General features: G+C 41.1%; 1 protein-coding gene across 1 annotated transcript; it reads left to right on the top strand.

Moving 5' to 3' along the window:
- Nucleotides 1-3,771: 3,771 nt before the first annotated feature.
- Nucleotides 3,772-20,612, top strand: LOC133404132 (adhesion G protein-coupled receptor E1). The gene is made up of 17 exons (XM_061679764.1): nt 3,772-4,237; nt 7,727-7,801; nt 8,207-8,356; nt 8,439-8,567; nt 9,244-9,387; nt 9,474-9,517; nt 10,913-11,023; nt 11,095-11,248; nt 11,320-11,439; nt 12,618-12,817; nt 14,524-14,682; nt 15,137-15,331; nt 16,655-16,872; nt 16,991-17,149; nt 18,795-18,963; nt 19,037-19,135; nt 19,264-20,612. The coding sequence occupies exons 1-17, from the start codon at nt 4,204-4,206 to the stop codon at nt 19,303-19,305; spliced, it is 2,202 nt and encodes a 733-aa protein (XP_061535748.1). The 5' UTR covers nt 3,772-4,203; the 3' UTR covers nt 19,306-20,612.
- The last annotated feature ends 699 nt before the right edge of the window (nt 20,613-21,311 follow it).

The following is a 21,311-nucleotide window of genomic DNA, read 5'->3' on the forward strand; positions in this document are numbered from 1 at the left end:
GGGCACTCCGGTTTCCTCCCACATCCCAAAAACATGCATGGTACGTTTATTGAAGACTCTAAATTGCCTGTGTGACTGTGAGTAGAACCACGAATAGGTGAGTTTTCAGTGAATAACAGAGGATAGGTTAAGAATTATGCACATAGGTGATTTAAAAAATACTGAACCGCGTATATGTGTGGGATTACAGTATTGGCATCACAAAAATACAAGAAGCCAAAGAAAACGCCAACTCACTTTTGTGAAGTTAATCATTTAGACCAGGGGTGTCAAACTCATTTTTGTCTCGGGTCGCACTGTAGTTATGATTTCCCTCAGAGGGCAATTAGAACAGTGAAACTATATAAATGTTTAATCACCAAATCATATTATTACCATTACACAATAAATTGACTCGTTAACTCGTTTTGAAATCAGAAGACTAGGATAATAGTTTGTTTAAGTATTGTTTAAGTTACTGTAGAAGAAGGGTTTGGTAACAGAAGAATGCAATATCTCAACATTATTGTTGATTATTATGACAATTTGGAATTTGGGTACAGATTTTAGCAAAAATCACGGAAGTTGACGAGCATGATTTGCTTTCGCGGGCCACATAAAATGATGTGGCGGGCCCCATCTGGCCCCCGGGCCTTGAGTTTGACACCGATGATTTAGCCGCTTACCGAGCTCAAGACTCGCCAGATTTACTCATGTCTAATGTGGCGTCACGCATGATGATGTTCAGGACAAAGTTTGCTTGACTTTTGAAGCATACTTTTCTCAAAAAATTTGGTTGAATTCATAATTGTACCATATTTTTTTTTTTGTGCCACTGTACAAAAATATTAAACAAATGCTAAAAGGGGTTGCTGTCTGCTGCCACATGGACTGGAATACAGGTCACTCGCCCCCACTTCTTACTAATTAAATGAACTATGGACACCGTTAAAACAAAACTGTGCTCTTTTTAATAGGACATTCCACTATTTTACCCATGTGGTTACAATGCAATGAGATAGAATGATCAAAGCAAGAAGTTGTTTGAATTACAATGTTTATTTACATAAGCTAAAAGGCCTTTAGCCTGTTTAAGGTTCATGGGAAAGTTTGAATAATTCTCCAAGGGATCATTTATAAGTGAAATATTAATCATCTGCTGTCAGCTGCAGAGTTTCGGCTAAAATGTTTTGAATGGAAAGAGAATTGTTTCTCAGACTTGAGTCTGCAACAAAAGTACATTTTCATATCAGCACAAATATTACAGATGAAATGAAAGCTGAAACCCACTCATATTTGCATACATCTGGCATACTCTTCTCCTCTTCCTGCAGACATGAGGGGAGTAATTCATCTCATTTGTCCATCCAGCAGTCGCCGCATGTCTGGCCTTCAATCGGCAGCAATATGATGAAGATGATGCTCAAGAATATGAGGACAGGCACAAAGATGGACAGGATGGAAAAGGGGTCATAGTCGCTTGTTTTTCTCTCACCGGATGGAGAGAAAGGCTGAGAATACTCAAGCGACTTGATATGAAACATTGTGACCTTTATGGTTGTGTCTTATCCGCCAAAAATATGTGTAATAAGTACAGATAAGAGCCATGCGATTCACATCATTTACAGTTTAAACGGTTTCATTAAAATCACGCTACATGCTGACTCCGTTAGTGGTTTATTTCTGGACAAAAATGCAATGCAACTCCTTTCCCCTCCCACTTTTTGTCTTTTACTTTTGGGTTTCAGTCCTCTCCCTCACAGGTGCTGCACATCTTGGTGTTTACAAACGTTGTCTTGGAGGAACGATGTGTACTTTAGTAACACCACAGAAATGTTTTTTAAAACATTGAAACTCAACAAGGAAGATTGATTGACTGATGGACCAAACGCAATACAGTTGCAATAAGCAGACAAGACGCAGGTGGGAGAGCAGGGAGCCGATTGGGTAGAATGCTGAACAGCAGAGAGCAGGGTGATGGCACATGCTGGATTTAACTGTAGGTCCAAGTGCCCAATTCCCATTTAGTGCCAATATCTCCCCCGCCCCCTGCATCTCCCCCCCCCCCACCCCCCCCCCCCTGCATTTTTTACTACACTTACAGTGTTCCCCCCAGCTGTATTGCAGCATTTTTATGCTCTAGTTTTGTACATGTTTTTACAGTACAATTACTTACTTTAATGCCCTTGCATGCGGGAAAGGAGAGCCACAGTTGCCAATATACTTTCCCACTGTTTATTATACAGTAAAACAGCACACTCACGAAGGAGCTGCTGTCGGCCACTTCTTGGATAGGCACTCACGCGCAGACTCGCCGATGTCACACGCCAATCCACCAGGCCCCGCCTCTTAAAGGCAAATGCACGTACAGTATGTAACACAGAGCCCACAATACATTCAGTATTTTCTGCACATTTTACGCTTACAGTTTTTTTTGCGGGTAGGTCTGGAACATATCCCCGCAATGAATGGAGGTAAATAACCAAGCAGCAACAAAATAAAAACAAAGGTAAATGAATAATATGAATAGGATATGTGAATTGAATAGAGTTGACCTTGACTAAATCTTCCCCCCAAAAAGAGAAGACTAGAAACAAATGTGGCCAACAGCAAGTGAAGAGTGGAGCAACGAGGGAAGCCAGGAAGAGGCCAAACCAAAGAAAAAAAACACACAAGCAAAAAGCACGAGGTAACCCAAACAGAACCATTTAAAAGAGGAGCGAGGCAGAATACACTAGAGTGAATTTACGTTTATCGAGAGAATACATTCCAGAACCTCAATAGGTACAAATCCACAATACAGAGTGACCATGTAGAAAAAAACTTTTGAAAATATCTAGTTTTACCCTTCCGACACGCTTTAAATATGTTCAAACATATTCAAACACACTTTTTAAAAGTATTCCTTAGCCCCTGTTGTCCCTCTTTTTTTTTTTTTTTTTTTTTTGGTCACTTTCAGTTAACGTTTACTTCACCATGCCAAGTCAACATCATAGCAGGCTAGCATTCAATGCTAGCACACCTACCTTTATAATTGCAACGACGCGATGATACGGAAAACTAGACATAAATAAATAGCAATCTGTTTTTTTGGTTGACTTTGTTTCGATAAGATTTCATTTTGTTTCATGTTCATGTCATCTATGTTCATTTATGGTCTATTTGTTAGGTTCCACCTGTTCTCGTCAACCCTGTTCCTTGTGTCACCCAATCAGTTCCCTCCAGCCACTTGTGTCTTTTCCAGGTGTCTCGTTATCTTGTCAGTTTGCTTGTATTTACTTCCCTGGTTTCTTGCTGTCTGTGTCGGAACATCGTTGTTGTCAAAAATCTGTGTCATGTCATTTCATGTTTCCTGTTTGCAGTTGTGGTGAGTTTCCTGTGTTTCTTCGTTGCTTTAAATCTTGTTTTTTGGACTTTGTTAATTGAGTATTTAGATTATTTCATATGCCATATTTGCCGTTTTTTTTTTTTTTTTTAAATTTAAAACAAATATTTTTTGGGCTTATGGCCGCACTCCCGCCATGCCTCCCCTGCCTCCCCTGCCTCCTTGCGCTTGTGTTCTCCACTTTGGCCAGCAACTCCACCAGCTCGGGGCTCTGGAATGTAAGCAAGCGCCCCCACCATGGTCCTATGTGTTGCATTGAAGAGGAGCTAGTGCGCATGTCCAACTTTTAACGTCAACGCGCAGGGTCTTCATTGGAACTGGGTGAAAACTCAAATGTTTAGGGACAAGGAGGCGGAGATGGATGATGGGAGGGGTTTGAGAAGGGATATGGGATTGCTTACTGGCAAGTCAAAAAGCAGCTGTTTCGAATGAGCGTGAGTCATCATCCTCTTCAGGCTCAGCTCGCCGCCTCCTCTGTATGTGTCCCATGAGAGAGAGAGGCCGGCAGATCCTGAAATAGAGCACACTGACTGGTGTGTAGGCACAGAGGCGAAACGAAAAGGTGGAGAGAAAGGGGAAGAGTGACGAGGGAAAGGCTGTGTGTGTGAAAGGCGAGAAGGAGTGAGAAAAAGAAAAGGACGGCTGGAGGAGGCGTGCTCACATGGAGAGAGAAAAAGCTGGTGGTGGTTCTTATACACGCACACACGCACTAGTCTCCGGAGTTTCTCTTTGTGTGGCCTCCTTTGTGGAATCCAAGCACTCTAAATTCCAGTGAACCTTCTGCGAGGTTATTCTTCAGTTATTTCTTATCCCAAAGTCTGCAGCTTTATTGTTCGGACATGGGCAGAGGAAAAGAGCTTCTGCTTTTTCTTGGTAAGTCCTTCCTAATTGTTCTGTGTGTGTGTGTGTGTGTGTGTGACTGTCTGAAATGAAAAGGGAAACCAAAAACCTACAACAGGCTTATGTAATGCTATTTTGCCTTTACCAACATTTACTTTCTGAACAATTACTAATGTATAATCTATTCAGTGGTCCCTTGTGTGCGTGTGTGTGTGTGTGTGTGCGTGTGTGCGTGTGCCCAGGCTATCGCGTGTTAATGCACTCACTACTATGACAAAGTGTCACGCTGGTCACACATCTTGAGGCTACAACGGGGAGTGCAGGAATCTGGACTGTGTGCCTTTATATTGTATTAACCTGTGTCACCTACCGGCCACGACATTAGGTCCACATACAAAATCCAATGAGATCCAGTACAAGAACTGTATCAATACTCTGCCTTTTTGGCAACGTCGATACTTTAAGTTTATAAAGTCATTGTTATCTTTATGAAGACCATTTACAAGGATAACAATGAAATTATTATTGTGGTTTGGCAGCGGTACGCCATCGTCCTGAGAGGTGTCAACCAGTTGCGAACCCGAATATTAGTGTCAGTGTCAATGTGTTGCCTTAGTTTTTATACTACTGAAAACTACAACTATAAGAAACATTTTGTTATGTGAATACCTCCCTGACAATATCAATAAAAACGGTTCATTATCTTGGTGGGGGAAAAGCTATTTTTACTGTGGAGCTGTAAAGAAAAAATATGGAATTATCTCATTTTGCCATATAATGTGCTGCTGTTATTTGATTAATATACAGCATTATATATTGTTTATCTACTGTACTTCTCATGAATATAACAGTATATATACATATATATGTATACAGTATCCTGTATTATGTTGTCTTTCTCAACAAGCTCCACATAGAGGAACAACCCAGTTCAGCGCACAGAGCATTTTATGCTGTATCCTGATTGCTGAATACATATTTCTGCCAAAAGAGCACAAACAGCCATCATTTCCAAGCAGTTTGGGTTAGAGGGTTTGGGCTCTTTATTTTTATGACATTAAAAATAGCCTCCCGATTCTGTCTCTCACTCATGTGATGTGTGTGTGTGTGTGTGTCATGCACTGGTGAAATTTGGAGTTAAAGTGAAGTTTTGTTTGAAATAATATTTACAAATATTCATCACTTTCATTTGTTTTTACCTGTAGAAAATTATTTATATCTTGCCAATTATGAGGAGGCGCAATTGTTTGCATTCAAAAGGATCCCACCAATTTATGACATAGTTTGTATAATCATAAGGAGAACATCGAATAAACAATACATTCAGGACATTCGGTGCCTGTAGGGAGAAAGAGTAAGGATGATTTTTGACATGGAACATTTGGAAAATGTTTTCATTTTTTAAAAATATTTTTTCTTTGCCACTTTATATGTCAAAAAAATAGCCATTTGCTAGTGAAAATCCCCCCACCCCCGCAAAAAAAAACCAAATAACAAAAAACCCAAAACAAAAATTATGACCAGGACATGAATAACTTGGGTTAACGTTTTGCCAGATGTAGTTCTGGAGTACATGTGTGAAGTTAATTATAATAACGGTACCACTAAATACTAATACTACTTTGGTTTACGGTACCCAAGTAGTATTAGTATATAGTGAACAATAAATCTTTTCCAAACTAAATCATGGATATTACTTTTTGTATAATAATTGCCATGAAAACAGACACACGGCACAGCTACTTTTTGTTGATAAAATATGATATGACAATAGCTATTGTTTGTAATATGAGGTAAACAATGGCGATTCCTTTTGGCACTTGTCCTTCGTCTTGCGTCTCATTTTAAGAAGCTGACAAAAAAAGTAGAAGTCATGTACATGCTGTCTTGTATAGAAACACCAACTTTCTGAAAATTCTCTGCCCACAGAATTTTGGTCAAGCTTTAGTTTGATCATATAACTGTATATGCTTTTTGTAAAATTCAAGTGATGAAGAAAAGATAAGCACTTGTGTGTGGGAGGAACAACAGGTAGCATGCGACTGAGAAGCGCTATTTCTCATGTGTTTTTATCAAAGTGAAAATTAGTCTTGGGATTATGACTACGAGTATAGTAGGCGTCAGATCATGAACTATTGGCACTACATGCGCGGCTGCAAGAGAAGCAGAAATGAAATCCAATAAGTAGGAAATGTGAGGACTATCTAGTTAACGCTAATCTATCTGATTGGTAAATGAACGTCAGCTGCACACACGAAACAAAGTCACATTGTTTATTTTCAGGCCTTGTGTTTTTTAGTCATAGACTTGGAGGCAGTGACGCTGTTTGGCACACTTACTTTCAAATTATGGCTAGTTTTATCGTCACTGGGGCCCTCCAGCCCAGGCACAAACAGGGAGCTCATTGTGGATAAGGGGAGGGCGACACAGGATAGGGAGCTGTGTGTGCAACAAACATTCCGTGTTACACGCCTGTTGTGTGGCTAATCTCGTGTATGAGGGGTGGGGGATGCTGTCATGGTTGCAAGCATACTAAATAACACAAAACATGAAACACAATTACAATTCTCAACTTGCCCATTGCATCATTGGGTCTCTCCTCCCTATAAAATCGTTTGTTTGTGAAATGTATTGGACAGTATGTCATTGTGAAAGGAAGAGTGAAAATCACTTCAAAACAGCTGCGTTGGTGTCTGAGAGGAACAGGACATTAGACACTGTATGCAAGTAATTTCACAAGAAAGGCACATTCATTGGCTGAAGACGCATAATAACTGGCAGTCACATGCATGACATTTAGATATACTGCACGTAACATGTCTCCACTTCCTCTCATTGTGAAAGAAAAAAAACCTCAAAAAACCCAGCAAACTCAAAATCACCTATTTGGGGCTGACAATCTCTTGTGACAGTCAGTATTGGTGCAATAGGGCCTGCGTAATCATTGCCGCCTTTCGTGTTTTAAACAGCGTTAGCTTTTCATTGCCTTAATATGCATATATCTCTTCGAATTAAAGATTCAATATAGTCCAGCATTTACTTGATTTTATTTACCATACACCTTTTGTACATATACAGTGAAGTTGAATAACACTTTAAAAGCAGTGGTCACCTTCACAATTACAACCAGAAAATATGTCAAATGACAAAATGAAATAAAACAGCGCAAGATCACTTTGACACTGCTGAAGTGACTTAGAAGATTAAAGGAGGAAAGAAGATCAATAGAGCTGCGTTGCTATGCATGCACAAACATCTGACCAGCAATTATTTCCCCATTGTTGTTTTCGGTTGAACAGCACTTGAAGTGCCTCACAGGGTTTGAATCCCAGCTCAGAGCCTCCTGTTGGAGTTTTTATGTTCTCCCTATACTTGGATGTGTTTTCTCAGGGCACACGCCTCTAGCGCAAAGTCAGCTGGGATTGTCTCCGGTTCACCTGTGACTCAAACGAGGACAGATAGAAAATCGATGGATGGACGTTGTCTAGTGAGAAACTAACAGTTCTCTTGCATTCCCTGCAGGGTTAATGTGCACACTGAAGAGATGCACGCCTATGTGTGACAGTGGCTTGAACATGGAAGGAAGCAAATGTGTTGGTAAGAAACCTGACTCTGCTTAATTTGAATAGACTTTAACCCTGTGCTAGAGGTTGCTAATATTGTATGTCAAGTGACAGATAAGAAACAACATCAATGATGTTCTCTTCTTGTCGGATAAGAGCTACATCAACATAGATTAGAAATGGTCATCTTAAAACATCTATGAACTTTAGAGGAAAGTATTTAAGTGGCATTCTGACTTTCACTTTAACTCATACAAGTGTAAAAATAAGTTCAACAATGTGACAATATGACAGTAGGAATTCCTGGTTTGCCCTCCGAACAAATGATCATTAAACAACAACACTAAGGTGACTTTTTGCAGTGAAACAATGTATACTGCCAACACGACCCGGTGTATAATTACAGTAACTCTTCTCCTACTTTCCTCCGAATGGCCAGATGTGGATGAATGTCAAGAAACTCCTGGACTGTGTGGCAAGCACACACGGTGCTTCAATACATATGGCACCTATTACTGTCAATGCCAGTCTGGCTTCACCAACATTAACAGAAACATTAATTTCACCGGCATTGATGGACAGTGTCAAGGTAAGCGAACCCGCACGGGCCGACCAGTGGTGCATTTCTCCGTCCCACCTCTCTCACGTGCCCTTTTGTCTTCCTCCATTAGATAATAACGAGTGTGGCTACGACATAGAAATTTGTGGTCGCATGGCTGATTGTACCAACCTGATTGGGGGCTTCAGCTGTACCTGCAAATTTGGGTACACCAAGACCAAAAGAACTGCAGACTGCAGAGGTGATTGCCATGTTGTTTTAAGGTGGCCTGCACTCCTGTGAGAGCAATGGTTACATGACCACACAGTCTTGATGCTGAAATTGGTCGATGGACATTAGAGATTGAAGTAGAAAATTCACTAAATTATGCGCACGATGATTTAAAATGTCTTTTGTCTTAAATGGAGAAAGCGCTGGCTTATTAGCTTAGCTGCTTATGTTCCCATAGCTTTGTTAACACTGTGAAATGACTAACAAAATAAAATGCTAAATTGGGTAACAAAAATAAAATAAAAAATAGGTACACTTTATCTGTAGGTTTTTTTTTTAAGATCAGACAGAATATTTTAATGCCACAGGCTGATGGTTTTTAGGCTGAGCACGGCGCAGCGTATTTGCCACTAATCATTCTTGGAGCCAACAAACAGCATCAAACAATTCTCTTAAATAAGGCCATGGGTGGGAAATCTCTTGCTTATCCTAACTGGTCTCATCATTGGCGTTAATGCTCCTTGGTTTTTGTTCCTCCATGCTGCTACTTCCCCTTTTTTTTTTTTTTTTACCACCTTATAAATCCCCAAGCTCTCTGTCAATCAATCCAAATCTCAAGTACGGTTAACCACCACCACCACTACTGATTGTGCAGGTGTATGCAATGTTGGTTTCGCTAAGTTCATGTCTGTTTCTGTTGCGTTTAGACATTGATGAATGCGAGGCAGCTGAGAATCGGAAAGAAGACATCTGTGGAAGTAAAGGAAGTTGTAAAAATTTAAATGGAAGTTACTGGTGCAAGTGTGCAAAAGGATATACTAATTATGGCAATCAAAGGACTCCTTGCTCTCGTGAGTGTTTGCATCATTTCTTTTTTTTTTTTTTAATGGGGCAGTTCTGTATGCTCACGCTGAAACATTTGACATTTTCCCTCTAGAACTGGATTGCGAAACCTTTGATGCCAGTAGTGTACCATTACAGGTAAAACATTGGCTCATTTTCGTTACAGTTCAGTTAAATTTTTATATGTACTCTAACACTTTCTGGCACATATCTGTTGACAGTTGATAAGAATAGAAAACAATTGATGTTCTCCTTTATTTCCTATGTTTAATTCCCCTTTTGTGTTGGTAGCTGTGCTCATTGATGTCACAATAGTTACATGAAAACAGAAACAAGGAAAATGAGGTGATAAATTTTAAACCCTACCATGGTGGACACATGTCTTTGGACGTTCATCTATTTTTTTTATAGAGCGTGTGTGAGCTAGAGCCAATCCCAGCTGACTGAGAGGCGGGGTCCACCCTGGACTGGTCACCGGCCAATCACAGGGCACAGACTAACAAGCGAACATTCATACTAACATTTTACACCAATGGTCACTTTAGACTAAGGCCCAGTGCACTCCGAGCAACGCGGTCAAACCCGTCTGAACTGTCAATGTGCGAGCTTCGGCAACCTTTTTTCATTGAGCGGCTGACCGTCGGCCACTAGTTTTGCTGCGATTCAAAATTGTAATCACCCGTGAACGGTGTCGCATGTGACAGCCAATCAAAAATGCACATGAGCTTACAACCGCCCCCCCCCCCCAAAAAAAAATACACCAAGGCACCACCAAGCAGTAACAATACACTATATAGCCTACAATATATATTTATATTGTGCCTTCAATCATTTCATATATGTACCTGTGTCTCGAAAGCAATACATGGAGTGTCTCCGTTGCCAAATTGCATTGGTGCAGTTAGCGAATGGTGCGATCGATCATTGCCAACAGCTTGTCAAACTATCTCCTCTGTTGGCAAAAGTTTCCTCTCTATGTGGACATCCACTTCTTCCTGTACGATCGCTCGATGTTTTTGTGGCTTGATAAAAAAATACGACAGTAGAGAATATTGTATGTCAAAATCCGATACAGGGTTGCAGTTTTTCCATTGCAGCGTGTCGGTTGATGCGCGGTGCTTAATTGCTTGGTGTGCCGAAAAAGAGTTGCCAACTGTAATTATTTTCCCGATCGTCCACTTCAGTCACGTTCAGCTGCGTCGCTTGGTGTGTGCAAGGTCTTAGTCTTCAATTAACCTAAGCTGAATGTTTTTGGAATCTGGGAGAAAGCCAGAGTACAGAGGGGAAACCCATCCAAGTACAGGGAGAACATGTCAACTCCACATAGGGAGGCTGAAGCTGAGATTTGAACGCCAGACCCCTGAGGCAGAAGTGCTGACCACCAGGCGACTGTGCTGTCCTTGTCTGTACATAAAAATACAAACTTACCGTAGTTTATGTTTGCATGTTCCCAGTGCAAACCAGTTTTTTTGTGTATAAATTGAATTGCGTATTTTGAAAGCTGAATAGTGTTATTATTGTTTCCTCTCTCAGTATAACAGCGGCTTGGCAGATCTGTTGTCCATGATGAGAAACAGCTGCATGGCTCTGTCTAACTCAAATAGCAGCAATGAAGGCAAGGCTGATGGAGATGCGCTACTGGAGGTCAGGAAAGCAAACATTGTGGTTTCCCAAAACACACTCTCACTTCATCCTTTGTGCTACAACTCGGACAGAGACTTCTGACCTCATCGGAGACCGTCTTATCATCAGTCTATATGGACGCAAATGAAGGCATGTATGGGCTGCTCAACACTATGGAAAACTCCATCAGGCTCATCGGCCCACAGCTCAGAGACAACCGCACCTCAATGGGGTCCAATGAGACAGGTAACAACCAGTTTGTCGTTGTGATACAGCAGAAGGGCTGTCTGCTTTAAATTAGCTGTTTGTTTGAGTAGCTGTGGAGATTGCAGTGCACAGGGGAAGGACTCCGCCCACTGGACCGGTTCATCTGGCAACTGAAAACTCAACGCTGGACACTGACTGGAAAACGGCAGCCGGAACAGGAGCATATCCTGGTAAACCTCTTTTTTTCCTTACTACAAAAACAAATAATCCCTGATACATAACTGACAAGGCCAGATTGTTAGCAAAAGTAAAAACAAATATTTGTGGCGCACCTTATTTCCATTGATAACACAGTGGCTCAAACAATCAATTCCTGTATCCTCACCCTTGTCCAGATCCTCACCAAAATGCAAAGGTTTCTTCTTTGGCTCATGTGCCACCCCTCTACAAAGTTGATTGGAAATCACTTCTGTACAGTGTCATCCAAATTATGTCTTTCACTAACTGCTGCTTGATTCTACACTGAAAAAAAAAACAATCCAACCATTTTCCATACCGCTTATCCTCACTAGGGTCGCGGGGGTGCTGGAGCCAATCCCAGCTGATTCTGGGCGAGAGGCGGGGTACACCCTGAACTGGTCGCCAGCCAATCGCAGGGCACATATAAACAAACAACACACATTGACCTACAAACACTTTAAAGTCTTCAATGAACCTACCATGCATGTTTTTGGGATGTGAGAGGAAACCGGAGTACCCGGAGAAAACCCACGCAGGCACGGGGAGAAAATATTACACCCACTAGAACACAGAACCACACAGGCGAGGCCGGAGTTGAACCCGGGTCCTCAGAACTGTGAGGCAGATGTGCTAACCAGTCGCCCACCGTTCCACCCACTGAAAAGCAATGATGAGCATTTTCTAAATTTTTTAAGTCTTACATTAAAAAATGTGTGCGCATTCTTCCCCATTTGTTATTAGTTGTTTTCAAATGTCCCCTGCGATTGACTGGTGACCAGTCCATTGGCCGCCTCTCGGCCAAAATAGCTTGGGATAGGCTCCAGCTCTTCCGTGATCCTATTGAGGACAAGTGATAGACGTACATAGAATGGATGTTTAATGTTAATGTCCTGTTAATGCTATCCTTCAACATGTCTACATCTTAATGCAACAATCCCAAAGCCATGTGAATTACAAACACAAAAACACAAGTTGGAAAAACACAACATTGCAGTCACTACCAAAGCTGCCGGTCTTGACTGCAGTTTTTGGGAAATGCGTCCTGACAAAGGTAATTAAAACAATATCCCGTATCCCTTGCCTTCTCGCGTTCTCTGCTTGGTGGAGGAAATTACCTATTGATAAGTACATGATCAAGCATATCCAATCTGATTGTGTCTTCTTCTAGGCTTTGCTATGGCTGCCTTGTTGAGTTACCATAACCTGGAAAGATCTGTTAACCGCTCCTTTGACAAGCTCCAAGGATTTGAAAAAGATGGCATTGAACCAACTTTCAAAATCTTCTCCCGGCTTGTGTCTGTTGTGGTGTCTAACCCATCCACTCAGAACCTGAGCCAGCCAGTCATCCTCACACTCAGACATCTCCAGGTTTGTCCTATTTGGACCAATAGTGCCCAATTTTTTGGGGGGGACTTGGAAACTCTTCGTTCTTTTCTTGTGCTAATCTAACTCGAAAATGAAAAGGCAAATTTATACTAAATTTGAGCAAAGCATTTATTTCAACTCATTTCTGAAAAGCAAAAGGAAATATCAAACAAAACGATTTAATGAACTGAAATGATTATTTTGGTTATCATTTGGTTAATGCTTTTGCTGAGAGAAGTGAATCCAGGCTCAGAGTCTGTGTGCTTTTCACAAATACGTACTTAGAAACATCGCAATGAATGATACAGCATGATTAACATGAATAAATAAGGTCGATAGGAAGAAAAACACAAACTATCAACACCATGAGATTTGAACAAATATAAGAATAACAATTACCCAACAGAAGAATAATGTACAGGTGAGAATTGACACAATCCGATGCCAGTCTTGCCAGTTTCTTGGTGCCAAAACGATCAGAAATGTAATATTTTTTTCTAATTCTTAATTTTATTCTCAGTATGTGTTTGGATGCTTAACCCTGTTTGGTTTCTCCATCCATCCATTAAAGAGTGGTTGTCCTCATTAGGGTCATAGGTCAGCTGGAACCTATTCCAGCTGACTTTCATCCAATGTTGGGGTATACCCTGGACTGGTCACCAGTCACGGGCACATATAAACAAACAACCACTCACTCACATTCACACCGTGGGACAATTTTGAGTCAATTTTCCTAACACGGGAGGAAGCCACAGTAGCTGAAGAAAACCCACGCAGGCACGGGGAGAACATGCAAACGTCACACAGGCGGGGCCGGGATTTGAACCCCGGTCCTCAGAACTGTGAGGCTGATGTGCTAACCAGTTGTTCACCGTGCCGCCAGTTTCTCAATTTCAATCATTTAATTCAAACACACATTTAGCTGCTAAACGTTTAATCGTTAACCCCACAGAGTTTCCCAATCCACTACTTTGTAGCCAATTTGGATGCCCTGTCCCCAGTCACAAGCAAGACTGTTTTTATAGCTGGTAGAGTGGAATAATGGCCCAGGGGGCTGGCAATCACTATTGTGAGGAGCGATTTTGACACTTTATTTGAAGGATATAAGCAAAAATACAATGGGTGCCAAGCAGGGGTGATTGTAGGAAAAAACATATTTTAGGGATGCTTCATCATCCCCCAAAACGGGCAAGAAACGCCAATGCCAGTCAGTAAGCCGTTCTGTAGCACCTTGGCTTCAATATTACCACATGTACGTGGCACAAAAACTAACTTCTCTCAATCCAATTCAAACAGAGGAGAGTTGTACTGTTTGACCACCTGAATCGTTTCCTACAGCTAGACAAAAAAACGTCAGCTAACTCCTACCTGACAACATTAGCAGAAGAAAATGACTGGTAATGATAACAGTGTAGGGGAGAGATGAGAGGGATTGGGTGGAGCAAACCCTTTTTGAGGCAATGGAGGAAGGGGGGAGTTCCTGTATTTTTGTTGTTAAAATATTACTGTACGCTAAAACCAAGCACTGTGGATTTGACACTTTTCCAGGTTGTTTAAAAACAACACACACATAACACATCCGGTGGAAAGTAAAACTGGCAAATCACAGTTCTCGCTCACCGTGGTCGGGAGCCCCTGCTTTAATCAGTGCAGTCACGAGCAGTGCAATGTGGGAAAATGAGAGATCTGGTTGTGCTTGTGTGGTTTAGAACAAATCGGAGGCAAGATACATCTGTGCATACTGGAACGACAGAGGTGCCTGGGCCACAGATGGTTGCCATCAACAGAAATCCAATGCCACGCACACAGTGTGTCGATGTGAACATCTCAGCAGTTTCGCCGTGCTGATGGCTCACTATCCCGTAGATGTAAGAAAGAAAGAAACACACCATATATATACATAGTGTATATACGTACTTTTTGCCCTCATGCTGATGTTTTTCAACGGTCAAACAGTATACAAAACACATCATGAGCTTTGCTGTTTTCAAAGCAGGCTTTTGGACAGTTGGAGCTCCAATATATTTTATATCAGTGTCTTATATTTGCAAGACAATTTTTAGTGCTCTGAATTAGCATTGTTCTCGTCACCTTATTTGCTCGAGGAATAAACTGCCTGCTTTGTAATAAATAGATTATGCGCATCAGGTTAACGATTGTTGTTGGTGACAGTTCTCTCAGACTGCAATGCAAATGCAATAACACGTTTGTTTAAAAAGCAGGTAGTTAGATGACATTTACCGCAGTGGGTAAAACCACCAAACAACACATAGAAGTATAACGGTTTGAAATGGTTTCACACTGTCAAATTTCCCCCTTCAGCAATCCTTTGCAATCCTGTTGATAACAAAGATCGGACTGATCCTCTCCCTGCTGTGTCTGAGTATTTGCATCCTGACGTTCAAGTTCTGTCGCTCCATACACGGGACGCGAACAACCATCCACCTCCACCTCTGTATCTGCCTCTTCATTGCTGACCTCATCTTCCTGGCCGGCATTTCCCAAACAACACCTGAGGTATGTTTGTCCAAGCAGTCAGTGACATTGTTTCCACGGATGGCAATAATCTGATAGAGGCCTTAGCACAATGAATGTGCGGAGTGGCTGCCCTCATCGTTTACATACTGCATGGGAGGACTCACTTATTAACATTACGAGCCACTAGTCACGGTGCGACATTGGAGGATCTCATGACATTTGAAAGCGCTCTCCACTGACTTTAAGCATAGTATTGTAGGATCAAAATGAGGTTTTCATTAATGGCATTCAAAGAGGAAGCCTGATGAAAGATAGTGTATGTAAGATGCTGACTGGAAACCTATACAGGAAGTACTCGACCTACGACGTTTCGACTTTACGACGCCCGTGCCTCGTCCGCCATTTTGTCCCCAGCACCGTAGTGTTTCTGCTTAGCTCGTGCATAGCGCTTGTCTGTGTTTGTGCGCCGGGAGTATCTTTGCCTTTTTCGCCAACCCAGCTTACGACGCATACGACCCCCTTGGACCCTCCCACAGGTGGTGAGCTCATGGGAAGTACATTTTTCCGTACTGTATTTAATTCAGTGATTCTTTTGCGTGCCACTAGACAGAGCCCGTGTAGTACTAGTGGTATTCGTACCACATTTTGAGAATCACTGCTACGATGTATTAAACAGCATTATTGTCCTCAATTTCTTTCTTTGTAAATACAAACTGTGGGGAAAAATATAGAAACAATAGATATCAGGTCTCAAATTAGAAGTTTTTCATTAGGATACTGCTATAGTAATGCAAAATAAAAAAATACATGCATGCGTCAGACCCAAAACACTGGACCACAGGTCTGTTGTGGTGTTTGTGCTGCTCAAGATAATGAGCACTCCTCTTGTACAGTTCTACTGTGATCAGCAAGAGATGAATTATGTCTAATTTGATAAATATACAGTCAAAGTGTAGTCAAAATGTTTTGGGATACCACTTGGGATATTGCTATACGTTGACACTGCTGGCCTGACCTTCATATTCTGGTGTTTTCAGTTGTTTTTACAGGTCAATGTGAATGCGGATTGTTTTGAAAGTGGCTATGTGAACCTTTTTAAGAACACAAAGGAAAAAAATGTGGTGCAATCGTACGCTAAGGTCACTACCTATTTCCGCATTAATCCTCAAAGCGCTCAGTCTTCTGTTGATTAGGTCTCATGGTTATCTTTCAGCAAAATTTCAAACACAAAAAGCAAAAATTCTTATTCATAGGCTTGTCTTTATAAGGTTAGCACAGCTCGTACAAACACAGCAAGAGTCATTTCATTCCTTCTACTCTCTATGCAACTTCCGCTCTTTATGTGTTTATATTGCATTACAGGGCGGCTGCAGGTTTATTGCTGCCATGCTCCATCTTTTCTTCATGGGCGTATTTGCATGGATGCTGCTTGAGGGGGTGCAGCTTTATCGTATGGTTGTCCTGGTTTTCAACGCCACCATTCGGCCCCTCTACTTATTCCTCTTCGGTTACGGGACACCCTTGGTTGTTGTCGTTCTATCTGCCATCATCAGACCCAAAGGATATGGAACTGAGGAGCAGTAAGTGTGTTTAGAAAAGGATGAAACATTTGTGTTTACGTGATAGTACTTGAGTGCAGAGCAGAGACCTGCTTATACTTGAAACCGTATGACCGTGATTCTCATATCTGCACTGCAGCTGTTGGCTGTCCCTCAAAGACGGCCTCATCTGGAGCTTCTACGGCCCTGTGTGCGTCGTCATCTTCCTCAACGTCTTCTTCTTCATCATCACCGTCTGGAAGTTGGCCCAGAAGTTCAGCAGCCTCAACCCGGACCTGTCCAAGCTCAACAAATTAAAGTCAGTGAACGCAACCTTTCTTTTTTGCCTTTCATTTTGTGTTTGTATTCTACATATACAGTGCAAGTGTTCCCTTCCTGAACGCTTCGGATCACCAAGCCAATTTTTAATATCTCACAAAGACAACCCAATTAAATCTGAAATTCAGTTTCGAAATGAAAAATGTATTTATTAAGGAAGGAAAAAAAAAAACGCATCCCACCCTTGTTGAATCATGAGTTAATTATAATGACCATGGTTTTGTGCTGAGTTCAATTCTCAAGCGCTCTTGGGTAGCAACAGGACAATAACCTGAAACAAACCAGCTCGTCACCTCTGAATGGTACAACACAAAACAACAACAAACACAAACAAAGGTACTTGAGTGGCCAAGTCGAAGTCCGGACTTAATTGAAATCTAATTACATTTACGAGGCTGGATTTGAACCATCCTCAGAACTGTGAGGCAGATGTGCTAACCAGTCGCTCACCATGCTGCCTACTTGCAGTATATCAACATTATTATTTTTATCCATCCATCCATTCATCCATTTTCTGAGCCGCTTCTCCTCAGTAGGGTCGCGGGCGTGCTGGAGCCTATCCCAGCCGTCATCGGGCAGGAGGCGGGGTACACCCTGAACTGGTTGCCAGCCAATCGCAGGGCACATACAAACAAACAACCATTCGCACTCACAGTCACGCCTACGGGCAATTTAGAGTCTCCAATGAATGCATGTTTTTGGGATGTGGGAGGAAACCGGAGTGCCCGGAGAAAACCCACGCAGGCACGGGGAGAACATGCAGACTCCACACAGGCGGGGCCGGGGATTGAACCCCAGTGCCCAGAACTGTGAGGCAGACGCTCTAACCAGTCGACCACCGTGCCACATTATTATTATTATTTTTAAATTATTTATCTATTATTTAAATTTTTTTTTACATATGGCGGCACGGATTTGGCCCCCAGGCCTTGAGTTTGAGATCCGTGATTTAAAGCGATGAAGCGCCGCAGGCAGACACCTTCAGGAAAGTGGTTCTGCCTCTGGACCTGGCTCAGGACCTGGCTCGGTCATAGTTTCAGCAAAGCTCCTGAAGCCTTCTTTTTGAAAATTGCAAACTTCCCCTTTGAAGTGTGACAATTATAAGATATATCAGACATCAGGAACGGGGCAAATACTTTTTAATGGCACTCACTGTACATATATCCTCAATAGGTGTATATCTATGTCTTTATGTGTATATCTATGTCTATGTGTGTTGATGTCAAGCTTTAAAAACAGAAATGTATAATGTAAATACTTTGCATGATTTTGTTTTTGATTTGTTTTCAAACAAGGCCCAAATAGAAGGTTAGTTAGAAGATAGTCTTAATTGTCAATCCTGTATCTGATGCTTAATACAGTGGTGTAGAGTTTTATTTTTTTTTTAAATATTTACATCGAGTCTCTTTTTGATGAATAATTACTAACTGGACTCACAGCTGCAAAGATCCGAGTCTGTTTTTGAGCATTTTAATCTTTGAAAACAAGCAGTAAACCAACGTGAAGGTTGCTCTACCAATGTATTTTAGAATGTTCTCTTTTCTGATGTAATCAAGCAATTTATCAGATATTGTTGCATCTGCATTTATGCTAACCTTAATGTCACGGTCTGATTTCCTCTGCAGAGCTTTCACAGTGACAGCCATTGCCCAGATGTGCATTCTGGGACTTATGTGGGTGTTTGGAGCCTTCCTATTTCGCAAGGGCAACGTGGTGGTGGAATACATATTCACCATCTTAAACAGCCTGCAGGGAGCACTGGTCTTCATCATGCACTGCCTCTTATCAAAACAGGTAGGGTTCATCTACTCCTGTTTTATACTACGAGTGATAACGTTTCGTCATTGTTTTCCGCTCCTCTGTGCAGGTTAGAGAGGAGTACTACAACTTTTTCTCCTGCGTCTGCGCGCCAAAGAAAAGATACTCGGACTTCAGCAGTACAAATCCATCCAATAGTCAGTCACAAGTAAGAATCATGTGACCCCCCCCCCTCTCTCTCTCCACCCTTCACCCCAACACACGTGTGTTAATGTACATTAAATCATCCCCATCTGTCTAGCTACTTCTAAAAATATTTTGTCTCTGTCCTTTTAGGGTTCTCGGAGTGGGCAAAACACTGGAGAATCCCACATATGAATCGCTCTCATTTTGTAGTCCTCCCAACGAAAGACATGTAGCGAATATTAGATTTGAAAGCCTCAAAATTAAACTTTGAGCCAAGGCATCCAGATGATGCTTTCAGGTGCTTACGACAAAACTAGTGTTTCAAGTTACTAGAAAAGATGAAATGTACATACTGTTTTTTCTTGAACGATAATGATTTTAAATATTTAACTATGGCCACAACAGCAATGGAGTAGCCTGCGGTAAATAGTAATTATGAAAAACAAATCTAAAAGTGAAGATATTTGATATATTTCTTCTTGCTTCCGTCTTGAGCATATCTTTATTCTTCTATAAACTGTATTCCCTTTGAGCAGTTTGGGTTTATTTTATGTGAAGAACAAACATTATGGAGTTTTGGATGTATTTTCCAGGTAAAATGTTTCAAGTTAATTGGTCATTTAGAGAGAATAGCTTCCATGTGCTATATTTCACCAAACGGGATTTGCTTTATGGGAGAGAAAAGAAATGACTAATATTGAACATAACTCATGGACTGCTTTGAGCCATGTTCATGCAAACCCCATGCGGGCCTTCAGCTTAATGAAACACTTAATACAGAACCAAACAAGAGCGTAAAGACACAATTATCAAACTCAATATGTATTTGAATTACTTATGGCAATGTTGGAGACTATTTTGGTTGGTTTGCATTTGCCTTTAGACACTGGTTGATGGGACATTTTTCCAAAGGGATTACTTAAGAGATATAGAACTCCGGCCCACCCATATGATGACTGTGCAGCTTCCTGTTGTTGTGGGATTCAATTCCACATTGTTATGTCATTAAAGCTGCTCTCATCTTTGCTTCATGGTTACTGTAAGGATTAAAGACAGGGAGTAGTACACCTTAAATAATTTAATCGCACTTTTTCTTCATTGAACATGCTTTATGACTTGAAAACCTTCCCTTCATCCATAGAACAGTTTACTTGATGTGAAGTTATTGTAATTTATAGAAATGAATCCTATTATGTCAGAGACTTAGTTAAAAGAAGCTTCTGTAAATGGTGTTGCCCTGTATCTTTGTTTACATTCAAATTTTGTCATGTGAGCTCGTTTCTTTGACAACTTAACTGTTGTTTTATTCTATGTTGAGTTCCTTTTTTTGTGACCACTTTTTATTCATGTATCGCTTTGTGTTTTCTAGTATCTGCTGAATGTAAACTTTTGATGATTGACTAAGATGGTATGTAAACCTATTTTTCTACTTTGTTGTTTTGGTACCGTTATCTTAAAAAGACTATGCACAGGTTATTGTATTAAAATGTTTGACTTCATCAAGTGTGTAAGCTATATATCATTGCAACTGGACTCCACTCTTCCACTTCAGACTATCTGCAGGATATAATGCATTGCATCCACAACCTTTTTGATTGTTTGAGCAAAATAATATAAGGAAAATCTGAACAGCAGGGTGTACACACTGCTCGATATTGGTTGCACACTCCACAGAGAACTAGATCACGCAAATGCAAGCATGCACGGAGACATGTCAGATTGGTACGGTGCACACTGAGCTCTGTGTCCCAGAGCAGAGTTTAGCGGGAGCTGGTGCCTTGCTCAAGGGTATCTCAACAGTAATCATTTCTGTTTAACAACTTGCTGGAATTTCTTCCCCTCCACATCAGGACTCTCCTGACCTGTGGCCCTCCCTTGCCTTAGCCTTAATAATAATAATAACAACAACAACAACAATAATAGCAATAATAATGATGATATTCATAATAGTGATAATAATAATTGATGAAAACATAATTTTCAATCATTAAACAGCGTAAACAAGGTAGACCAAGTGACATAATGTATGACACTACTCTGAACTTGATGAGATGATTAGAGAAAAAATATAACTGACCATATAACACACATTCATACAAAACATGAATTACGGCATTGTCTGATTATCGCCTCTGCTTTTACAGTCGAATACCATTACATTTCACTTTTAGCAATCCAATTATGTCCATTCAAAAATC

The sequence above is a fragment of the Phycodurus eques genome, chromosome 6 (genome assembly GCF_024500275.1).
Source record: "Phycodurus eques isolate BA_2022a chromosome 6, UOR_Pequ_1.1, whole genome shotgun sequence".
NCBI lineage: Eukaryota > Metazoa > Chordata > Actinopteri > Syngnathiformes > Syngnathidae > Phycodurus > Phycodurus eques.